Genomic DNA, 26,113 nt, shown 5'->3' with positions numbered 1-26,113 from the left:
TAAATCCTATAGGAATATGCCCAAAACACACTACGTAATGGAAACCAGTACAAACCAATACATTCTAATGGAATATACCCAAAACACACTACGTAATGGAAACTATTTGGTAATGGTTTTAATGGTTAATGGCTGATGGTTTGTAATGGTTTTGTAATGGAATCCATTAAGATTTCTGTAATGGTTTCTATTGTTTTTTTCAGCAGGGACATGTTTCTAACACACATGCTGCATTATTTGATTGTAAAGTCTGAGTCTCTTCACCTGTATGGATCACATTCACACATTTATCACACATTTCTTTCTCCTCATAGACACAGTAGTGAAGCTCTTCTGTGGATCCTCACCTGATGTTCACTGCTGCTTTCATCAGGATCCAACAACTAGGATAGACAGCATTTACCATCTATCTACACTGTAAGGTGAAACAGAAAAGAGAGAAAAATCAGTGTTCAGTGGAACAAATTTGCAAATCAGTTACTACTTCTTTAAAGGTTACATTTACATGATCTTGCATAGATATTTCTAAAACAATATTTGTGTTTTTAACATATTTGAACATGATTTCCATTCATATGTTTGTCTGTTTGTGTGACTCCTGTTCAGACACTATAAAGAGAAACACACACTAATGAGTGAACGCCAAATATAATAAACCACAAGAACAAATACTAATGTGATTTTGCCTCAAAACTAAACCCTTTCAGTGAAATGTTCCACTAGTTAAAGCTGTTCTTCCTCTAGTTTCAACATTTGTATTGGTCTCAGTAAATAAGTGACAGTAAAGTAAGTGTAAAGTAATGTGACGTGTTGCTTGTCAAAGTAAAAACACACAAGAGACAGAGACATTGATCATGTGATGCTGGACGGCTGTGAGCTGAAGCTGGAATCTGCACTGATTTTACCAGCGTTTTCCTCCAATCTGACCAAATCTATTTCAAACTGGAATGATTCACTATTACTGATGGCATTAATAAAGCAGCTGTTGTTGGATAAAGCTCTGACAGTTTGCTTTTGTTCTCTTTCCTCCTTTGTGTTCAACATTTTGATCAACTTTACATTTCATTCGGACACAAACCCTTTGAAATAAAGCTGGATGATCATTTGATCATCTCCTTTCACAAATATTTGAAAGTTAATATTTGTCCACATATCAGAGGTAATTGAAGATCTCTTTAATATCACAAAGTGAAGTTTACTCACATCAGTTTACAGTTTGAGTCTCGTAGCACATCAATGAGCCGCTGCTTTGAGTCTCCAATCTTATTGTTTCCCAGATCAAGCTCTTTTAGAAACTGCACTGCTTTTGTGTTTGTCAAAGACTGAGTTAAAGAAGAAACATCTGTAATGCCACAGTTATACAGACTAGAAAGAGACAAACAGAGGAAGAGAAGATCATCTTACAAACAAATCATTAAGGAGAAGAATTTGACACAAATATAATGTGAACCCATGAACCCACTCATCATGAGATATTGAGTATAAAGTGTTTAGGTTTAAACTGTTGAAGTGATTTTCATCATTTTGATTCTTGTATGTGAATGTTACTGACCTCAATCTCTCCAGTTTACAGTGTGAATCCTTCAGTACGTCACATAAGTGATTCACTCCTGTGTTTGTTATTTGATTCCCGCTCAGGTCCAGTTCTCTCAGGTGTGATGGGTTTGATTTCAGAGCTGAAGTCAGGATGAGACACTGTTTCTCTGATATACTGCATCCCCACAGACTGAAGACAGAAAGAGAAAGAACAATGACTCAGATCTATGATGATCATCAGCAAATGCTACACAGTCACTAATAAACCAGAAAAATCATGAAATCTTAATGATATGAAACAAACCAAGACAGGAGTATTTGAGGACACTAGTTATAATCCAAGTCTGGACCCATCCTCAGTCAACAAATAATCAATCAATACATTAAATCAATATAGAAACAACAGTAAAATTAACTAAATTAAATGGTCTATTTTCACATTTTTAATTAATGAAAATCATTAAATCAATCAAATCAAATATTTTTTAAAGAAATTTAAGAGTGTAGTTTACAATTTCTAACTACACAAATATACTAAATAATATACATTTCCCTTAATAAAACATTTAGTGAAATATACCATTAGTCCAGGATAAATAACTAACTCTCAGAATCATCTCCTGACATTTTTTGTTTTTTACTCCTGTTTTGTTTCACAGCAAAGATGTCAAGAGTCCAGTGGTCCTAATCTAAACAGTGAACTTTAATCTGACTGTAACTGCTGTACAGTATAATGATACTAACTCTAGTTTCTCCAGCTTGAATTGTGGGTTCATCAGTAGATCACTGAGGTTTTTCACTCCAGAGTCTCCTAGTTTATTCACGCTCAGGTTCAGTTCTCTCAGGTGTGATGGGTTTGATTTCAGAGCTGAAGTCACAGCAGAACAACCTTCATCTGTCATTTTACACTCTCTTAACCTACATTGACAGAAAGAGGAAGAGCAGAAAATAAGAAAATAAATTAAGTCACATAATTTATCATAAGCAAATAAAACAGAGGAAAAAAGATCAACTTGTTTATTTCAGCAGATTAGGGATTTCAGTTATTTTTCCCGAACCAATAAAACCAAAGCATGTAAACTGATCATTAACTGACAAACAACAAGACTGTGGTCAGCGCCGATAGCACACCGACATACAGCACTGAATAACATCATAAATACACAACTAGACAAAGTTTGTCAAGACAGTCTTTAAGACTTGAGACAAAAAGTTTAAGAAGTTTAAAAAGTTTTAGAAGTTAAAGTTAAAAGAGTTTAAAACAGTTTTAAAAGTTTACGAAGTTTAAAAGTATAAAAAGTTTTAAAAGTTAAAAAGCAAGCTGCTAGTTTGATTTTAGTTATTTTAGCATGATTACACATTATTTTAGGTGACACGTCACTTCCTGTTTGTCGTAGCGCATACCTTGAGTTGGAGCTCCGTCGAGTTAAACTATTATATTCTATTTTTAAATCTAAAAACAATTCTATACACCATCATTTTTGTTTTTCATAACATGTGAATATACACCCTGTTGTGTTTTACAACAAAAACAATCGGAACGCCTTGTTATCATTAGTTTTTATTTGCTTTCCCGAGCCTGCTACTTAGTTAGCTTATAGCGCGTTTAGCACTTGACAGCGTGGTCGCGGCTAATCTTGCTTACATTGTTTATTCTCTATTCACACACATTTCAACTGTTTACTCACTGTTACTTGCTTTAATGGCGAATTTGTGTCTACCTTTGAGTGCAGGTGAAGACACGTTCGAGCTGCACGCGGTGCGGGTCGAGCTGGAAGCGGTGGAGAAGCAGATCCAGGGGTTGCTCAAACGGCAGTTTGAGTTGCAGGAGAGGAAGACTGCACTCGAATCTGTCCGGGTAAGTATACAGCACGATACTAACACCCTCATCACCTCTACTCCGTGTGCTTCTCTGCACAGGTCAGGCGCACCCAGGACGCGATCCTCCCGGCTGTCGTTCACTCTGGCGCCGGGACACCACGGACCCTGGGTGCAGCAGCAGAGGAAGACGCGAGCCAGGCCCCGGGCGAGGACCTCTCCCCCTCCGCCGCCTCCGGTCTTCGAGATCTCCACCCGGAACCGCTTCGCTCCCCTCCGCGAGACGGAACACGACGCTGTGATCGTCGGAGACTCCATCGTCCGGTACGTTCGTGCTAACTTAGCTAACGGTAAAGTGCACACTCGCTGTTTCTCTGGTGCTCGCGTTCTCGATGTTTCTTCACAGATACCTGCCATCCTGAAGGACGATGTGAGCGTCGGCGCGATCGTCCTGCACGCGGGCGTGAACGACGTCAAGCTGCGGCAGACGGAGGTCCTGAAGAGGGATTTCAGGAGCCTGATCGAGACGGTACGCAGCACAGCGCCCGCGACTAGGATCATCGTGTCAGGACCGCTTCCCACGTATCGACGTGGACACGAAAGGTTCAGTAGACTTTTTGCTCTAAATGAATGGTTGTTGTCATGGTGTAAAGAACAGAAACTGCTCTTTGTTAATAATTGGAATCTTTTCTGGGAGAGCCCTAGGCTTTACCGCGCTGATGGCCTGCACCCCAGCAGAGTCGGAGCAGAACTCCTGTCGGACAACATCTCCAGGACGCTGCGCTCCATTTGACTAGTAAGCAATTCTTCAAATAGTTGCGATTATGGCTTTTGTTATGCACATTTAAACGATAGTACTGGTGCTGTCCAATCTATAAAGACTGTGTCTGTTCCTCAAATAGTGAGGTCAAAACAAAAATTTAATGCAGGATCTAGAAAAAATCTAATCGTGATTAAACCAGAAAAATGCACAATAAATGAACAAAAACAATTTTTAAAGCTTGGGCTCCTAAATATTAGATCACTCGCACCCAAAGCACTTATTGTAAATGAAATAATCACAGATAATAGTTTTGATGTACTCTGCTTGACTGAAACTTGGCTAAAACCAAATGATTTTATTGGTCTGAATGAGTCTACTCCACCAAACTACTGTTATAAGCATGAACCCCGTCAGATCGGTCGTGGCGGTGGTGTTGCAACAATTTATAGTGATATTTTCAGTGTTACTCAGAAAACAGGGTACAGGTTTAATTCATTTGAAGTACTCCTACTTAATGTTACTCTGTCAGATATGCAAAATAAATCTCTCCTATCTCTTGCTCTGGCTACTGTGTATAGACCTCCAGGGCCGTATACAGATTTCCTAAAAGAATTTGCAGATTTCCTTTCTGACCTATTGGTTAATTTTGATAAAGCATTAATTGTTGGAGATTTTAACATCCATGTTGATAATACAAATGATGCGTTAGGACTTGCGTTTACTGACCTGTTAAACTCTTTTGGAGTCAAACAAAATGTCACTGGGCCCACTCATCGTTTTAATCATACACTAGATCTAATTATATCGCACGGACTTGATCTTACTGATATAGATATCGTACCTCAAAGTGATGATGTTACTGATCATTTCCTCGTATCGTGTATGCTGCGTATCACTGATGTTAACTATATAGCTCCGCGCTATCGTCTGGGCAGAACTATTGTTCCTGCTACCAAAGATAGATTTGCAAATAACCTGCCTGATTTATCTCAACTGCTCTGTGCACCCATAAATAAACATGAACTAGACAAAATGACTAGTAACATAGGCACTATCTTCTCTAATACATTAGAAGCTGTTGCCCCAATCAAGCTAAAAAAGGTTAGAGAAAAACGTACTGCGCCATGGTACAACAGTAATACCCATTCTCTCAAAAAAGAAACTCGTAATCTTGAGCGTAAATGGAGAAAAACTAACTTAGAAGTTTTTAAAATTGCATGGAAAAACAGTATGTCCAGCTATAGACGGGCTTTAAAAGCTGCTAGAGCCGAGTACATCCACCAACTCATAGAAAAAAACCAAAACAATCCAAGGTTTTTATTTAGCACAGTGGCTAGATTAACAAATAACCAAGCACCTCCTGACCTGAATATTCCTGCACAGTTTAATAGTAACGTCTTTATGAATTTCTTTACTGATAAAATAGACAACATTAGAAATACAATAACAAATATAGTTACTACTGCAACTGATACTTCAACATTAGTCATTAAACCGGAAGAAAAACTGCAGTGCTTTACAACTATAGAACAGAAAGAATTAAATAAACTTATCACCACATCTAAACCAACAACATGCCTATTAGATCCTGTACCCACTAAATTACTAAAAGAGTTGTTACCTGTAGCAGAAGTACCGCTTCTTAATATTGTTAACTCATCATTATCTTTAGGTCATGTCCCAAAACCATTCAAACTAGCGGTTATTAAACCTCTTATTAAGAAACCACAGCTAGACCCTAGTGAACTGGCAAATTACAGACCCATTTCTAATCTTCCATTTATGTCTAAAATTCTAGAAAAAGTTGTGTCTGCTCAATTGTGCTCCTTCTTGCAAAATAATAATATCTTTGAAGAATTTCAGTCAGGTTTCAGGCCCCATCATAGCACAGAAACTGCACTTGTAAAAATCACAAACGACTTGCTACTTGCGGCAGATCAAGGCTGCGTCTCATTGCTAGTTTTACTTGATCTTAGTGCTGCGTTCGACACTATAGATCATGAAATACTCATAGATCGATTACAAAACTATACAGGTATTCAAGGGCAGGCTTTAGGATGGTTCAGATCATACCTGTCCGATCGCTACCACTTTGTTTATTTAAACGGGGAGTCATCGCAGCTAACACCAGTAAAGTATGGAGTGCCACAAGGATCTGTCCTAGGTCCTCTACTATTTTCAATTTACATGTTACCCCTTGGTAATATTATTAGGAAATATGGGATTAGTTTCCATTGTTATGCTGATGACACTCAACTATATATTTCAACAAGACCAGATGAAACTTCTAACTTAGCAAAGTTAACAGAGTGTGTTAAAAATGTGAAAGACTGGATGACCAATAATTTTCTACTGTTAAATTCAGATAAGACTGAGATATTACTTATTGGACCAAAAAAGAGTACACAGAATCTCTTAAACTACAACTTGCAACTAGACGGATGTACTGTTGTTTCCTCTACAGTCAAAAATCTGGGTGTTATATTAGACAGCAACCTGTCTTTTGAAAATCATATTTCCTATGTTACTAAAACAGCATTCTTCCATCTTAGAAACATTGCTAAGCTACGGAACATGTTACCTGTTTCTGATGCAGAAAAGTTAGTTCATGCATTTATGACGTCTAGACTGGACTATTGTAATGCACTACTAGGTGGTTGTCCTGCTTCTTCAATAAATAAGCTACAGGTAGTCCAAAATGCAGCTGCTAGAGTCCTTACCGGATCAAGAAAATATGATCATATTACCCCAGTTTTACAGTCTCTACACTGGCTACCTATTAGGTTCCGTATCACTTACAAAATATTACTTCTTACCTATAAGGCCCTTAATGGTTTAGCTCCTGCGTACCTTACTAGTCTCCTACTACGCTACAATCCCTCACGCTCCCTAAGGTCTCAAAACTCTGGACTTTTAGTAGTACCTAGGATAGCAAAGTCCACTAAAGGAGGGAGAGCCTTTTCTCATTTGGCTCCCAAACTCTGGAATAGCCTTCCTGATAACGTTCGGGGTTCAGACACACTCTCTATGTTTAAATCTCGATTAAAGACTCATCTCTGTAGCCAAGCATTCACATAATGTATCTCATAACGTTGTACTTCAGTTACATCTGATCAAATGCACATTAATATTCTTCAGCTTGGGCTAAACACATCATTTTTGTTTGGTTGGAAGTTGGAACAGCAGCTACGCTAATTATTTCTCTATTTGTTTCTCTGTTTCTGCCACGGGATTTCCATCCCGTGGTAACTAGGATTTACACAAGATTCAGTCTGGATTCAGAAGAAGAGATGATGCCAACCCCTCAGAGGACCGCAGATGATGCCAGCCTTGAAACAACATACAGCACTACATAATTTTCTTACAAGTTTGATCACAGCACAATCATTGCAATTAGTGTTCATCATCTGTTCGATTACACAGTTACTGATTTTAACATTTATATCATATGTACATCGACTTGACATACAGTATTCACCATTAAATACTAAAATTACTAAATATATTGTAGTAGCCTAAACTTTTGTACAGCGCTTTGCAACGATTCGTATTGTGAAAAGCGCTATACAAATAAACTTGAATTGAATTGAATTAGCAAGTAACTAGCATGTTTCTAGCATGTCACTAGCATGTTGTTACAATGATTAGCACGTTACTAACATTTTGTGATTAGCAATGATTCTAGCATGACTAGCATGTTGTTAAAATGATTCACAAGTTGATAACATGTTGCTACTATGATTAGCAATTAGTTATTAGCATGTTTCTAGTATGACTAGCATGTCACTAGCATGTTGCTAACATGATTAGCAAGTTGATAGATTGTTTATAACATGTTGCTAGCATGATTAGCAAGTTGCTAGCATGAGTTTGAATGAGTTTCATAGAGTCTACATAGAAGGGCAGTTTGATTGAGTCGCAAAGGATTCTGGGAGTTTTGACAGCTGGAGTTTGAAAAGACCATTTCAAGGACGTAAACAATAACAAGCGCGTTGGAGCACTACTGCACTTGTCTGGTCCTGAAGCATTTCCGGTAGCGCCGTTTCTCTGATCTGTCAATACAAGCGCATACTTTTTAAATCTATAGAAAACACTACTAATCGATGCTGCGTTGTGTTCATGGGAGATTAAACTAAAAGCATATCACAGTCTGGATGCGAGTGGAAATGTGACGAACATTTATTTATACAATGGATGACAGTCTGAAGCAGGAGAGTGCAACTTACTTCACGTTTTGTCCCTAATATATCTGAAGAGGTTATTCGTGATTAATTCATTTGCATTGCTTGATCAGTCTGCATATCTATGCAAATATTCATATTTATTAGTACATTACTTTTCACAATACATATCGTTTCAGTGCAATGCTAAATGTATGCATTAAACTAAGCGCTTCATGCTGTTATTACTTATGTCATTGATTTCAAATGTGTTTAGTTTGGTCAAGTTTGTTGCTGTGGAACAGTGCAGAAGAGGGTATGAATGCTCTGAGTCGTCATGTGATCACAAATAAACAAGATCAATGCAATTCAGTGCTGGCTACGGTGTTTTGAATAAACCTGTATAACTGCAGATTAATAAATGCACACACAAACACACTACATACAGTATTTATGTATCTATGTATGTTTTTTATGCACGTATTTACTGTACACACAGACAAACACACATATATACATATTATATATGATGCTAATTCAGCTTTGCATCACACAATTTTTATTTTATTTTATAAAAAATAGCTTTTATATGTATTTTTGCTCAAATAAATGCAGGCTTGATGAAAATAAGAGACTTCTTTCAAAAACATTAAAAAAATAAACTTTTGACCAGTAGCCTACTGTATATAAACAAAAAACATTCTCTCACTTTCAACTGTTTTTATTTCCAACACATGTATTGATATGTAAATATTTGTATGAACATAAAATGCTTCAACAAATGAAACAACTACAACATCTGAACTGAAATGGAGTAATGAGTCTCTGGACAAAGAAGGAACAAATATCCAAAGCAGCAGTCAGTATCTGGCCATCAGGAGCTTTAAGTACTAGACTGAAGATCATCCTCAAGTCTGGGTTGATATGGTCATGTCTGGTGTGGCACTGCAGGATGATCAGCTGTCCTTGGGTGTCTTACATTACAGATGATGGCTCTCCTAAGGATAAAAGTAGAAAAACTATTACTATAATGCACAATATTTAAAACACAATGCTATTATTGCTTAATCCATCAGTGTATGTTGGAATTAACATTACCAAAGCTTATGAGATGGAAACAATGTTTACTATTAACGTTACCTTTTGTAAACTACTGCAGTTAACTGTTACACAATACAACGTTATATGAGTTTACTTTCATGTTACTCACTGCATTTGTCAACTTACAAGATAACTAGACGACTAATATGAACTTAGTTATAGCCCACATAAGAGTTAGCAATAAAACAGAAATAAAAACTTGCCTTTTTTACTACACACAAATCGAAATGCGAGGTGCAAATGTAAACAATGACAAAATGCTACTTTAAATTATGCAGCATCATACTTGAAGAGTTAACGTAAAGAAATACAAATAATCAAAATGAATTAAAAACGACATTTACTTGCCTGAATCTAAATGTGCACTGATTATCCTAGAGTTGGTTATCCAGCCTTCTCCTTCACTGCTGTAACTCGGGGACGTTTCTCGGGAATCTACCGTTAAACACGTCTCAGAATCGTAGTTCATTCCCAGAGGGAGCACCCAACCACCGAACGACAAGGGTCTGATTTAAAATTACACATTTAAGCAGGAGGATTGTATAAAAATGATCACAATCCCACTGTGCATCAAGCGCCTCCCGCCATTGTTTTGAATGCACTCGATCACTAAAACATCCTAGAACCAAAGACATCACTTCCTTAAGCCGCCGAATAGCTCTTGAAATGGTCGATAGTGTTGTGTCATTTGATCATTCCGTCAACGTAAGTCTATGAGATTTTCATTATTTATATGAAAACCGTAATTCCGATCAGTTTGAAAAGATCCAGCAGCTGGAGTCAGATCAGTCTGAAGATCTAGACTGAGTTTGGAGTTTGTAGAGTTAAAGCTCTAGAAGCAGCAGTCAGACATTTGAGTCTCAGAAGAAGAAGAAGAATACGTTTAAATAGCATTTCACCCTGCTGAAAAAACCAGCATATGCTGGTTAGGTATGTTTTGGTGCTGGGATGCTGGTCCTTAGCTGGTTTATGCCGGTCCTTTGCTGGTTTTTGCTGGTCATGTTGCTGGTTAATGCTGGTCCTTTGCTGGTTTATGCTGGTCCTTGACCAGCAACATGACCAGCATAAACCAGCAAAGGACCAGCATTAACCAGCAAAGGAACAGTAATTGGGCTTTTTCAAACCAACTTAATAAATAAATATGTGAAATATATTTAACAAAACAAAATGAAAAAAACTGTCTGATAAGTTTTGTCTCATTTTTGTGAGGCGCTCCACAAATAAGTTGATGGAAAGCGAGACGACAGAAAGCACATCCTGTTTGTCTTCTTTGTTTAACAAAAGCACAATGCTTTATTTTTGTTGTGATTGGACACAAATAAAAGTAAACCCTTTATAGTTTCAAATGATGCCCTACTCTCTTCTGTTTGACCATAAATGAGGTATTTAAGTTGTTTCTGCTGTTATAAGGAAATAATTGAAGTGATGGCGCTGGTGCCTCATGCACACACACAGCAGATCAGTTCTAGCATTTCTAACTCCACATTACAGATGTTCATCATCAAAATAAAATACAGTCAAACACATCAAATATTGACTGCTTCATTTAAACAGTCCGTAGTACAATCTGTGCTGTTCAGTGTGAGCACCGTACCGCTGTGCTGTTATGACAAACACATTATTGCTCATGTGAAGAATGACCTTTACATCCATATTGAACATGAGTGAAGGACAAAGACTAGTTTACATCAGAAATAATAGTTTAGCACACAAATACATTGTGAAGATGAGAGTTTTTGGGTTTGTGTCAAATTAGAGAGGTAGACTACATGAGCCCAACAACAGTTTCTGTTTCAGTTTTACTTTCAATTCATTCATTTTGGCTCGACGCTTATAAACTACTTATATTTTTCATTCTTGTTCTGTTCTGAATGGCGTTAAATTGAAAGGATTTGTTGTGGAGTAAGGGGGACTAAAATAGACTACAGCTATGTTTATAGTGTTTATAATGTTTGAAAAAAACATTTCACTTTATTTACCGCTATATAAATATTTCTAAATGCATTTATAAAATGTGACTTGTTTGTGACTTATCTGTTTTTATTCTCTCTGCCTTTCAAAAACTCAATTTTATATTTTAACTATGCAGCAGAAGTTAAAAAAATTACTTGTAAAAAAATAAAATAAAGTACAAATATAATGTGAAGTCAAACTCATCATGAGATATTGAGTATAAAGTGTTTAGGTTTAAACTGTTGAAGTGATTTTCATCATTTTGATTCTTGTATGTGAATGTTACTGACCTCAATCTCTCCAGTTTACAGTGTGAATCCTTCAGTACGTCACATAAGTGTTTCACTCCTGTGTTTGTGATTTGATTCCTGCTCAGGTTCAGTTCTCTCAGGTGTGATGGGTTTGATTTCAGAGCTGAAGTCAGGATGAGACACTGTTTCTCTGTAATACTGCAATAAATCAGACTGAAGACAGAAAGAGAAAGAACAATGACTCAGATCTATGATGATCATCAGCAAATGCTACAGTCACTAATAAACCAGAAAAATCATGACATCTTAATGATATGAAACAAACCAAGACAGGAGTATTTGAGGACACTAGTTACAATCTAAGTCTTGACTCATCCTCAGTCAACAAATTATCAATCAATACATAGAATCAATATAGAAACAACAGAACAATTAACTAAATGAAATGGTCTATTTTCACATTTACAATAGATGAAAATCATCAATTCAATCAAATCAAATCATTTGTTTAACCTATTTCAGAGTGAAGTTCACAATTTTTAACTATACAAATATATTAAATGATTATATTTTCCTTAATAAAAGATTGTTTCACAGCAAAGATGTCAAGAGTCCAGTGGTCCTAATCTAAACAGTGAACTTTAATCTGACTGTAACTGCTGTACAGTATAATGATACTAACTCTAGTTTCTCCAGCTTGAATTGTGGGTTCATCAGTAGATCACTGAGGTTTTTCACTCCAGAGTCTCCTAGTTTATTCCAGCTCAGGTCCAGGTCTCTCAGGTGTGATGGGTTTGATTTCAGAGCTGAAGTCAGGATGAGACACTGTTTCTCTGTAATACTGCAATAATCCAGACTGAAGACAGAAAGAGAAAGAACAATGACTCAGATCTATGATGATCAACCGCAAATGCTATACAGTCACTAATAAACCAGAAAAATCATGAAATCTTAATGATATGAAACAAACCAATGTGTTTTGCAAACTTTTTTTGACAAATAAATGGTGATATCTGTGTGCAGGTAACATGGAGAAAGACTACACATTGTTCATTTAAATATACTACAAACTACACAAAAGTTATAAAGGTATGCAAATGTTGAAAATCAGCAAAATTACCCATTAAGACGTGAGCTACTTATCCAAGTTATGAAACTTCACTTGATAACATTAACTATATTAGTTAACATGAACTAATGATCAGGCACGTGCAGGGGGGAGGGTGCTCGAGCAAAAAAACATATCGCCCAGCCCCGCCCACTAATTTTGAAGAGCCAATAGCGTTGCATTAATATCCGCTCGGGCCAGAGCCGTTGAGCTCGGTAAAGCCGCATTTGTAAGCTTATGACAGCCACAGACTAATAAATTACCCCACAGATTCAATATGAAACTCTTGCTAAAACAAAATAGTGTTCATAATCATGCTGAGGCTGTGTAGTTTAATACATGCCGATCGCACATATGAGCGCATATGATCTGCTCCGGGTTATTGCATCTCTGTGTAGGGGGCGGGACACTACGGACTCTAGAGAGCATTTGATTGGTCAGAACGTTTGATGAGAAACTGAAGAGCGTGGTGATATAATCAAAATCCTTGATTCATATTGGCGGAAGTGACGAGACTGTAAGTTTTGAATGCCCATATCTTGTAAACACGAATTTTGTCATTGTTTTGAAGCACACTAGCTTATAGATAATCCTAAGGCTAATATATTCATACTAAAAGCCAAAAAACTTTAATTTTGATTTCAGGGGTACTTTAAAGCGCCCCCTTGTGACAGAGAGTGACTTTTTCTTTTCCACATTTTTTCAGCTCTTTATGGTCAAATTATTGCAATTATCGACGTACGTTGTTATGCAGCAAACACAGAGTTGTATGTGAAAGAAGTTAATGTGCCTTCTTAAAATCTAAACAAATAAGACAGTGATATTTATGTTTTAAATAAATATAATAAATGATAAACTCGATTTATCCCTTTTAATGTTATAAAGGCTGAAATTCCATTGCATAAGATATTTTGTTTTGTTTTGTGTGAAGCTGTATCTGAATTATAAATCATGCCATTTTATGCCTTAATATTCTACCGTACATTGTCAAATCCTACTCATACTGTTCATTTTACTTCTGCGGCTCTTAAAAAGGGTCACAAATTGCCTTAAATTGATATTTAAAATATTTTAAATAGTGAAATAAAATTCCTTCCTTAATAGGTTTGTTTTATTTCTATATTCTGCAGTAAAGCCTTACAATACAATACATCTGGGGCCATATATAGTTTCAATAGTGACCACTCAGAGTTTAATATAACAGCTGTTCTTTATTATTGTGTTTAACTGAGAGAAGAAATCTTTAGGTTTGACAATTTAATACACAACAATTTCTAATCAAAATAAATCGGTCCAAGGAAAATATTTTTTATCTTTTAAACATTAAAATGGTCTTTTATGTTCCGTTTCTTTCTCAAAACTGCTCCACAGCATTGGCTGCTAGAGACCACTGTAATAATAAATATATATGACCCTGGTCCACAAAACTGTCACGGTGGAGTAAAGGGGTCTGGGTCCAAATGCAGGTGAGAAGATGTTTTAATGAGAATTATAAGAAAACAAACCAAACAAAAAGCCAACACGGCAGACTAAACATAAACTGAAACGGTCAAGAGCCAGGATCTGAAACACAAAATACACAGAAGACAGAAGACAATGCAGCCATGAAGCAGGAGTGAAAGGTGAGAGTTTTTAAAGACCAGATAATAGTGAACAGATGTGAATGAATCAGTGCTAATGACAAAGACAGGTGAATGCAATCAGTAAGTGCAGTGTAGGAACAGCGACCTCAGGAGGCTGAGGGGAGACCCACAGCCCCGATCATGACAGTACCCCCTCCCTACGGAACGGCTCCCAGACGTTCCCAAAGTCTGGAGGGAGGAGGCACGGAGGAAGGCAACTCAGGGGGAGGGATGGCGGGCCAGGCCCGTGCAGCGCAGTCACCGCCGCGTCAGGAACAGAGAGCGCGGTTGCCTCCGCGTCCGGAACAGAGAGCGCAGTCGCCTCCGCGTCAGGTGCAGAGATAGCGGTCATGGCCGCGTCCGGAACAGAGAGCTCGTTCACAGCCGCGTCAGGAACAGAGGGCGCAGTTGTCTCCACGACCGGAACAGAGAACACAGTCGCCTCCGGGTCAGGTGCAGAGATAGCGGTTTTCTCCGCGTCCGGAACAGAGAGCTCGTTCACAGCCGCGTCAGGAACAGAGAGAGCAGTCACGGACGCGCCAGGCCCGTGCAGCGCAGTCACTGCCGCGTCAGGAACAGAGAGCGCGATAGCCTCCGCGTCCGGGACAGAGAGCGCGGTCAACGCCGCGTCAGGAACAGAGAGCGCGGTCACCGCCGCGTCCGGAACAGAGAGAGCGGTCACCGCCGCGTCCGGAACAGAGAGAGCGGTCACCGCCGCGTCCGGAACAGAGAGAGCGGTCACCGCCGCGTCCGGAAAAGAGAGAGCGGTAACCGGCGCTTCAGGAACAGAGAGAGCGATCACCGCCGCGTCCGGAACAGAGAGAGCGGTCACCGCCGCGTCCGGAACAGAGAGAGCGGTCACCGCCGCGTCCGGAACAGAGAGAGCGGTCACCGTCGAGTCCGGAACAGAGAGCGCGGTCAACGCCGCGTCAGGAACAGAGAGCGTGGTCACCGCCACGTCCGGAACAGAGAGAGCGGTAAACGGCGCTTCAGGAACAGAGAGAGCGATCACCGCCGCGTCCGGAACAGAGAGAGCGGTCACCGCCGCGTCCGGAACAGAGAGAGCGGTCACCGCCGCGTCCGGAACAGAGAGAGCGGTCACCGCCGAGTCCGGAACAGAGAGCGCGGTCACCGCCGCGTCAGGAACAGAGAGCGCGGTCACCGCCGCGTCCGGAACAGAGAGCGCGGTCACCGCCGCGTCCGGAACAGAGAGCGCGGTCACCGCCGCGTCCGGAACAGAGAGAGCGGTCACCGCCGCGTCCGGAACAGAGAGTGCGGTCACCGCCGCGTCCGGAACAGAGAGCGCGGTCACCGCCGCGTCCGGAACAGAGAGAGCGGTCACCGCCGCGTCCGGAACAGAGAGTGCGGTCACCGCCGCGTCCGGAACAGAGAGAGCGGTCACCGCCGCGTCCGGAACAGAGAGAGCGGTCACCGCCGCGTCCGGAACAGAGAGTGCGGTCACCGCCGCGTCCGGAACAGAGAGCGCGGTCACCCCCGCGTCCGGAACAGAGAGAGCGGTCACCGCCGCGTCAGGAACAGAGAGCGCGGTCGTCTCCGTCCAAGGAATCGCTGCCAGACGAGCATCCTCCACTGCCCAACGAGTGTAGATGGCCGCCATCCACTCGGGCACAGCCGCCTCAGCGACCGCCTCCGCCGCCCAACGAGCGCAGATGGCAGCCGTCTCTTTGGACAACGTCACCTTCTCCCTGAAGGGCAAAAAAGAAATCCTCCCTGCTGGACCCACTGTGGATGGCTGCATTCTGTCACGGTGGAGTAAAGGGGTCTGGGTCCAAATGCAGGTGAGAAGATGTTTTAATGAGAATTATAACAAAACAAACCAAACAAAAAGCCAACACGGCAGACTAAACATAAACTGAAACGGTCAAGAGCCAGGATCTGAAACACAAAATACACAGAAGACAGAAGACAATGCAGCCATGAAGCAGGAGTGAAAGGTGAGAGTTTTTAAAGACCAGATAATAGTGAACAGATGTGAATGAATCAGTGCTAATGATAAAGACAGGTGAATGCAATCAGGAAGTGCAGTGTAGGAACAGCGACCTCAGGAGGCTGAGGGGAGACCCACAGCCCCGATCATGACAAAAACCAGTCTTAAGTAGCACAGGAATATTTGTAACAATAGCCAAAAATACATTGAATTTTTTTCTTTTATGGCAAAAATCATTAGGATATTAAGTAAAGGTCATGTTCCATGAATATATTTTTTTAATTTCCTACCATAAATATACCATAAACTAGTAATATGCATTGCTGAGAACTTCATTTGGACAACTTTTAAGGCGATTTTCTCAATATTTAGATTGTTTTGCACCCTCAGCTTCCAGGTTTTCAAATAGTTGTATCACAGACAAACATTGTCCTATAACAAACCATACATCAATGAAAAGCTTATTTACTCAATTTTGAAAAAAAAAAATACACTTATGACCGGTTTTGTGGTCCATGGTCACATATCAGCAAGGAATGTGTCACAATATACAGTACAGTATTGCTGCACTGATGTTTTGAGCACAGCCCTATTTATGGAGCCCCTTTTATAGTGAAAAAAATATTATTCTGTTGTTTGAGTCCTGAAACGCAATTAAAACTTCAAATAATGCATAATTTGTCTTATTAATGACATTGTTACTTGTTACATAAGTAACTGGATGCCTACAATGAGGTGATGGACCCGAGGGGCTCTTTAATGCCTTCTTTCAGATGCCCTTTTTATACTTTGAGGACCTGCCCCTTTAAAGGTCTCTGCACGGCCCTGGTAATGATGAACAACTAGCATTTAATAACGTTAATGTAAGTTTTAACATTTACTAGTAGTTTAAAATTCAAAAGTTTTCTGTTAATTAGTAAATACACTGTGACATAAACAATGATTAATTATATAAACTAACATCAACAGATTAATAAATGCTGTCAAAATATATTTAATAGCTAATGTTAACTAATGAAATTGTTACTGTCTATTATTGTCATAAATCACTTTAGTCTCACAGATCAATGTTCAAACAAGCTGTAGACTAAACAATTACAAGTCAACAACAAAGACAGTTTGCTTATAAAATATTATACTTTGCACATGTATTTATTTAATGAATAAACGTATTTCCTTAAACTGCAGACATTCAAATAAGTTTTGAAAAGGCAGTTGATTTGCTTTAGTGCTGCACTGATCAGGACATTTGAGGCAGATACTGACCACTGATTCTTAAAATGCTCAATTTACAGTATATGCTGCACCAAAATTAGACATTTTATATTTTGTCGAACACAAACTCTAAATTAAAAGCAGTTATGAAAACAAAGTTGTCAAAACAAAAAAAAACTACAACTTACTAAACACAGAGTGCTCCATTAATAATAATAATAATAATAATAATAATAATAATAATAATAATAATAATAAAGATGTATATATAATATATAAAATACACAATATCAATAATTTTATAAATCCAAACATTTTGTGAAAAAAACATTATTTTGTGGGGAACAAATTAAAGTGCAGCACAAAAACTTGTAAAATGTTACTCATTGCTATTTGCATTGTGGTTATAAAAGGCATTTATGAAAAACAATATATTTCTACATAAATATAAATACTATAAAATTGAAAGTTCTTTTTTTAAATGAGGCAGCAACATATGATAGACAGGACAAAACAAATACAGTGCAGCACAAACGTTTACAGTATTCGCATCTGATGTGCAAAATGATGCGCTTGAAGCAACACAGAGTCACAGCAGGCAACTCTTCACATTAAAAAGTAACAGTTTATTAAGCCTTTTCTTTTAACAATTTCAGTTAATGTGCATCTTAAAAATGTATATTTATAGTCTTTGCTAGCTGTGTTTTGTTCTAACAGACATCTGGAAACATGATTTAGAAACAACAACAAAAACAGCCATATATATGTAAAATCATAGACATTTATCTACAAATAAAGTATAATAATGGGAACACTGATTGATCTTGGAGAGAGTTTTATCAAGCTGACTGTTGTAACTGAACGTGATCAGAGCTTGAATTGAACAGAGAATGACTGACAGACGCAGCAGAGAAAAGAGTTTACATTAACTTTACTGTAAGGCCTTAAATATTCATCTGTGTCTCACATTAAGCTCAAATAACTTCAGAAAACTTGGAACATTGTGTTTGTATGCCTTTTGTGTGGCTTAACAGTAAGACAGAACAGTTCACACAATACAGGATTTAGATCAGCCCTGTCTGACCATTACACCCGATCCAGCAAGAAATAGAAGGATCTTCACATTAGTGGCTCTTTGTGATGCTGAGAAAAACTGCTCTGACTCAAACTAATGAGGAAATATGATCAACTACAATAACAGTACTATTAAAAGTAATGTAAGATTTGAACTAAAGCAGCAATACTCACATCAGTGTGTTGAGTTGACAGTGTTTATCCTCCAGTAGAGCAGAGATCTGATTCACTCGTGTGTCTCCTAGTTCATGTTTCCTCAGATCCAGCTCTCTCAGGAGTAACGGGTTTTTACCCACAATTCCAGTCACATACTGACAGCCTTCATCTGCAGCAGGACCCAAAAACCTGCGGAAGAGAAGATGAAGCAAGCAATATTAATTTAGTTCTGATTTAAAGGTCCATTGCATTACAAATATATTCAATACAACAACAAAAAAAAAAAAAAAAACTAAAACGAGATCTAGTAACTGCAAAACTTTTCTTTAAACATTTAAATACACAAATACATAAATATTTGAAAATGAAGTCTGTTCAGTTTACATATACAGAGTGTGCAATTACAGTTTTTCTCAATTGCTAAAACACTAAAACCCATTGGCTGAACAAAGTTCTCAGTTGCCTGACCTCATTTAGCTAATTGCACAGTCTGTTGTCAATACATTAAACCATTTCACATGTTAAAACACAATTTTCAGATCACACATAGGCTCAATCCCAATTCTACTCCTTACCCCTACACTTAGCCCTACCCCTCCGTTTGGCGCGTTCACGTGAAGGGGTAGGGGTGTCTCATTTCTCTTTTGGTTGGAGGGGTAGGGGTAAGGGGAAGGGCCAGATAGCCCTCCAAATGAAGATTTTTCAGGACCTCACTTCAAACGAAGGGCTAAGAGAAATTTCCAACATGGCTGCTCACTCGAGCAAGCAGAGTCGTAAATATAAGTAATTTTTGCCTTTAATAAGGATTTTGATGACAATGTTTCATTATATGTATATTACCTTCAATCTTGTGTTTGTGTTTATGGTGTTGTTTTGTAAATAAACGTTTGCAAAAAAATCGCTAAAGTTTGCTAGCAGATAGCACTGATTGCACAATATTACAAAATATATTTTTATGTCATATACACTTGACTGCATGTTAGAAACACGAAAGGCCAGTGGCACGGCAATTTGCAACGGTGGTGTAGTGGAGGGTGTACGCAGGTATACGGTGTATACACATTTCCACTTTTTAAATCCCCTCTGATGCGCATTATTCAGTAGTGTCCTGCATTCGCCAAAATCATGGCAGTCCACCACATCCAGTCATGTGAATAAATGTAAATATTCGCTAAAAACACCCAATAAAGGCAGTGATGATGCAGTCAGGACCGTGGAGCCGGCTTGCTTTGAAATGTATTTGATGATTGCGCCTAATGCACCTGCGCCCGCTACGTCTCCCGCACCAGTAATTTAAATCAGTACATAATAATAAAAACGATACCTTACAAATAAAAAGAAGCTGATTTTTACGATCAGAAATTTCTTAAAACAGTGAACCCCTGTAAACATTTTAGTCCAAGGATCCAGAAAACGAACGCGTTCAAATAGAAAGTTGAAAACGAAATTCACAAATGAAGCATATATACTTCTCCAGGCACCACTACACTGATTAGCAATTTGCCGCGCATGTGATAATGCGTTGTTTGTTTTGCTTACGGCCACATGTGAATGAACGGTGCGTACACCGTACATTTGTACTTTTTGAAACATGACAACATTTTGACATCTTGGAATGAGTGATAAACATCTGCGCATGTCCTCTGATGTAACATTAGGAACTAGCGACAACGTATGATGACGTATAACAGTGTTGTAGTGGTGTCCCATTTCTTAGGGGAAATATTTTAGCCCTTCCCCTTTACACTTTGTTTCAAGGGACAAGGGGAAGGGGCGAGGGGTAGGCGAAGGGGTAGAAAATAGAATTGGGATTGGGCCTTAGACTTTTCAGCAAAACTCTAAACACATTCTCATTCTCAAAACACATTATGCACTCTAATACACATATCATCCATACTGGTAAACACGAGAGGCAACAATCAAATACAAATAGAGAACTAATGTCATTGGTTAAACACAACCACTCAAAATTGATGTTAACTTTTTCAAATGATGTGACACAACCAATATAAGCCAGTTCAGGTTGTAACAGATTGTTGAAGATGGGAAGGAGAAAGTCTGAGAATGGATAGAAGAAACAATGTGAGACGAGGACGAGTGCTTATGCGAGGTGGGTGACGAGGAAGAGGAGGAGAAGGGCAAGAAAAAGGAGGAAGAGGGCAAGAAAGAGGAAGAGGAGATGGAAGAGGAAGAGGAGAAGGGTAAGAAAGATTGTATTTGTATAGGTGAGGGATCATGTCAGGGCTGGATACAGCACACAAGAGGCTTCTTCCCCCGTTGCCTCAGGAAGGACAATATTGCTTGTGATGTTGGCAAAGTGCTCTGGCCTGACTCAGCCCAAACACAAGAGGAAGCACATTGATCACATGTTTACTCCTTTGATTTTTGTCTCTTGTATACTGTAGTACAGTGCATTGTAGGCTGTATACTGCCCAATGAACAAATTGTATGGGCCTGAACTTTGAGATTAAAAATGTACTTCTACCTGAGAATTATATGTTTTGAATAATGTCTTTTCTGTTTTTTGTTTTATGGTTTACTGACTGCTTGATAGTGTATATAATTTTGCTCACTTTGTTTATAATTTGAGAGCAGTGCTTGATTTTGAACACAGGTAAAACTGTTTTGAGGCAAAAAGTTCCATTTTGCAAGAGGAGTAAGAGGTTTTGTAAATGGTGCTTGAAGATGAGGTTTTGTGTTTAATGGTTTCAGAAAATGGAGCAAGGTTTCAGAAATTGTGTTTTAGCAATTGAGAAAAACTGTAAAAGCCTCAAGATCTTTCAGAAGGAGTGAGAAACATCAGCTCAAAGAAACTGGCTTGTGAAACTGAATGTTTTTGCACCAAGGGTCTGTGAGTAACACATTTTTAATTCTCTGTATGTATGTGCTGTACATTTGTACAATTGACAATAAAGCAGACTTTGACTTTGATCATCAGTTCATCAAAACCCACAGCATCTGATATGATCATTCTGATGAAACACATTGTCCAGATTATTATATAGCTTAAAACATAAATAAATAACCCATTTATTTCTGTACCATTATTTGATCAGGTCTCACCTCAGTGTCTTGAGTTGACAGTTTGGACCCTGTAGTAAATGATTGAGCTCCTTCACTCCTGATTGTCCAGGATCATTTCCTGTGAGATCCAGCTCTATCAGGTGTGAAGGGTTTGATCTCAGAGCTGAAGCCAGAGCTTTATAACCATCTTCAGTGATACTGCAGTTTGAAAGCCTAGAACCAGAATGAAAATGTCACATTCAGATGATTAATCAGTTATTCTAGAAATGACCTAAACTATGTAAATCCTTAAACATAATTATATTTTATTCCTTATTCAAATGAACTAAAACTTAGTTGTAAAGCAAAATCTGACAAATGAACATTAAATTAAAGTGTTACATATCAGTTCACTTTGATATGCCCAGCTTACAGTCACTTTTAAGATTGAACCTTCTGATGCTCCTAATTTGTGAGGTACACTTGTGGTCTTTATGGTCAAAAGTGACTGATTTGACTGAAAATAAAGAAAAGTTACATTTCAGGTGTTCAATGTAATACATTTTTGTTCTGTATAGTACTGTGCAAATGTCTTATGCCACTAGTATTTTCACCAGATAAAAAATGGTTTAAAGTCAGTTATTTCTATCTTTTGCTGTAGTGTGTCAGTAGGAAATACTTTCGTTTATCTCACTCTTCTTTCTGTCCTCCTCTATCATGTGTTTCCAACTCATTCCGGTGGTCTCTACACACCGCACTAATATCACACGCACACGTCGACGCAATATTTCTAACCTGCGTCCTATCGACACCTCTTCCACTGAACCTTTCTCTTTCACGGTTGGACTCTGGAACTGTCAGTCAGCTGTCAACAAAGCTGACTTCATTTCAGCATTTTCTGTGGAATCTGGTCTGAGCATTCTAGGTTTGACTGAGACCTGGATTCGTCCAGAAGACTCTGCAACCACAGCTGCTCTTTCTAATAACTTTTCCTTCTCTCACACCCCTCGTCACACTGGAAGGGGCGGGAGTACGGGACTTCTTATTTCTAACAACTGGAAATACTCAACCCATTCTCCTCTATGCAATTATAGTTCATTCGAATCTCATACAATCACTGAAACATCTCCTATAGAACTCCACATTGTGGTAATCTACCACCCTCCTACTCAACTTGGCATCTTCTTAGAAGAGCTGGATGGGCTGCTGACCTCTTTTCCAGAGGATGGCAGCCCACTTCTAGTCTTTGGGGACCTCAACATTCACCTTGACAAACCCTATGCTGCTGACTTCCATTCACTTCTAGCTTCATTTGATCTACAACGCGTTATCACTACATACACTCATAAGTCTGGCAAACAACTTGATCTCATTTACATGCGAAATTGTATTTCAGACAACATTGCGGTCAAACCCCTACACATCTCTGACGGCTTCTTCATTACATTTGACCTACATCTTGCTACTTGTGCACCCCCAACCCCTCTACCTGTTACTACGCTCTCTCTCACCCTCCCATCTTTTTTCTTTAGTATCCTCCTCCCTTCCCTCTCCTACTCCCTTCTCATCCCTGGACACTAATGCAGCAACTGACACCTTATGCTCCACTCTTAACTCCTGTCTAGATGTTATATGCCTTTTGCTTCGACAACCCCTTGGTTATCCGATGTTCTTCGTGAGCATCGCTCCAAACTTAGGGCAGCCGAGAGAAAATGGCACAAATCTAAGGATCCATCCGACCTCAGTATGTATCGGTCTATGCTCTCATCTTTCACTACCCAAGTACATACAGCCAAATCTTCATACTTCCACAACAGGATCAACAATTCTCCAGACGCACGCAACCTTTTCAAAACATTTAATACACTGCTTTGTCCCCCTCCACTCCCCTTCGCCACATTTTTTACAGACAAAACTACATTGATCAATAATAAGTTCTCAGCTCCACACATACAGGAACTAAAATTGACCACACTCACGGCTGGAACTCCTCTCTTCTCCTTCTGTCCTTACTCGGAGGCAGAAGTAACCAAACTTTTCCTCTCCAGCCATCCGACGACATGTCCCTTAGATCCTATCCCCTCACACCTTCTCCAAGCAATCTCTCATACAATCCTACCGGCGCTCACACACATCATCAACACTTCTCTTCTCACAGGCACTTTTCCCACTACATTTAAGCAGGCCCGGGTAACCCCACTGCTCAAAAAACCTACACTTAACTCTTCACTCATTGACAACTACAGACCTGTCTCGCTCCTTCCATTCATAGCAAAAACACTGGAACGGGCTGTTTTCAACCAGCTATCCTTATTCCTCTCACAGAACAATCTACTGGACTCTAACCAATCAGGGTTCAGAAGCGGCCATTCAACTGAGACTGCGCTACTGTCTGTCACTGAAGCCTTGCGGACGGCAAAAGCTGAGTCCAAATCATCAGTACTCATCTTGCTGGACCTATCTGCAGCTTTTGACACTGTGAATCACCAGATCCTCCTGTCCACCCTCTCAATGCTGGGCATCACAGGGACTTCACTTCACTGGTTCAAATCCTACCTCTCTGGTAGGTCTTTCAGAGTGGCCTGGGGAGGGGAGGTATCCAAAACTCATCAACTAGTCACTGGGGTTCCTCAGGGATCAGTTCTTGGACCTCTCCTCTTCTCCATATACACTACATCTCTGGGCCCCATCATACAGGCACATGGCTTCTCCTACCATTGCTATGCTGATGACACACAACTCTATCTTTCACTCAAACCAGATGATCCATCGGTAGCTGCACGGATCTCAGGTTGCCTGGCGGATATCTCTGCGTGGATGAAGGAACACCATCTACAGCTCAATCTAGCAAAGACGGAACTCCATGTCTTTCCTGCCACTCCATCTCTACAGCATGACTTCTCCATCCAGTTAGGTTCATCAACAATTACCCCATCGATCTTCCCACCCTTATCCGGAATGCAGACTCCTTAACAGCTTTCAAACGACTGCTGAAAACCCATCTTTTTCGACACTATGTGACTCAATTAAAAAAAAAAAAAGATTCTCCTCTCTTTTTGATCCTCCCTTCTAGCCTGTTTTTCCTCTCTTTTTTGATCTTCTCCTTCTAGCCTGCACTCTTTTAACAACGCCTGATATATGGTATTTTTGAGCACTTCCTATGTTGATCTGCCTCCTTAGGATGAATCACTTGTTGTATTCCCAATTGTAAGTCGCTTTGGATAAAAGCGTCGGCTAAATGAATAAATGTAAATGTAAATGTAAATATCAGTTTACATTACAGTTAACATTCATGTTGCCATTAATTGTAATAATCCAGTGAGATTTTTGTGTGCACAAAGCAGAGGCGGACAGTAGAAGTAAAAGTACTCTGCTATAGAAGTACTTTTCACGTTTCTGTACTTTATGTTTTCTTTAGAAAACTTTACTTCAAAATATTCCAAAGCATAATATTGTACTATTTGCTGCACTATTTTTCATATTAAATATAATTTAATACTTAATTACATTAGAAATCTATTACTTTCCTACTTTTACTCAAGTAAAATTTAATAATTTTAATATTTTAAATATTTACTTGAGTACAAGTACTACATTTTTAATGTTCTTAAGTATTAAGGGTAAAACTAACAACAACTTTTATTTACGAAATATAGTGCAATAAAAAGAATAAAAGTAAAGTAAAGTAAAGTTTTCCAAAGAAAAAGCTTACTACAGATACTTTTTAAATTTACTTGAGTAAATCAAAAATACTTCACTACTGTCCGCCTCTGGCACAAGGAGTCTGACAAAAGCCAGTGCTCCACACAGAGATCTGATCTCATCATCATCAGTCCGTCTGGAATGACATGAAGAAACAGAACAAACTGAGACAGACTAAAGGCCTTTTCACACTGAATGCAAACATTTGGCACAGTGACACTTTTGAATTGAAACAATAGATCCCTATGGAGCTATTCACACCAGACACAATCATTCACAAGGATTTTTTCCGCCCTCTCAGTTGTTATCACAAGAACATGATGATGGTTTAAATGAGTTTTTAAGCGAAAAAAAAAAAAAAACTTGTTTAATCCATATACGATAGACATATCTGAGGACAAATGCATTGCATTAGCAGAAAGTGATCAAATTGAAAGCACCACTCGTCGGAAAGATGCCTCGCTTTTTCGCATCGCACCCAGTATGAAACGGCCGTGACAGTGTGTAAGGTTACCTTTCCTATAGAACAGGTCTATTCCTTATTCCTTTATTAAAATGAGACACTGCAGATGAATAGGGGGGAAAAAACAACTAATAGTTATCACCTCACTTCACCTCATCAAGTTGATTGAATACATTGATAATTAAAAATATTTTTTGTATTGCAAGTTTTCTAAAATGTTTAATATTTAATACAATATGG

The 26,113-nt window shown here is 39.0% G+C and overlaps 1 protein-coding gene across 1 annotated transcript in view; it reads right to left on the bottom strand.

Annotated features, from left to right (window-relative positions):
* Positions 1-1,356: 1,356 nt before the first annotated feature.
* The window catches only part of LOC141337881 (NACHT, LRR and PYD domains-containing protein 3-like), a 134,954-nt gene continuing 110,197 nt past the window's right edge, over positions 1,357-26,113 (bottom strand). Inside the window, exons 10-12 of the mRNA XM_073843458.1 lie at positions 11,622-11,795; positions 2,277-2,454; positions 1,357-1,365 (exon numbers count right to left, since the gene is read on the bottom strand). Of these exons, the coding sequence (XP_073699559.1) occupies positions 1,357-1,365; positions 2,277-2,454; positions 11,622-11,795 (361 nt within the window). The remainder of the gene's footprint in view (positions 1,366-2,276; positions 2,455-11,621; positions 11,796-26,113) is intronic.

Source organism: Garra rufa, chromosome 7, assembly GCF_049309525.1.
Source record: "Garra rufa chromosome 7, GarRuf1.0, whole genome shotgun sequence".
Lineage (NCBI taxonomy): Eukaryota > Metazoa > Chordata > Actinopteri > Cypriniformes > Cyprinidae > Garra > Garra rufa.
This window is presented reverse-complemented; position numbering and strand designations above follow the sequence as displayed.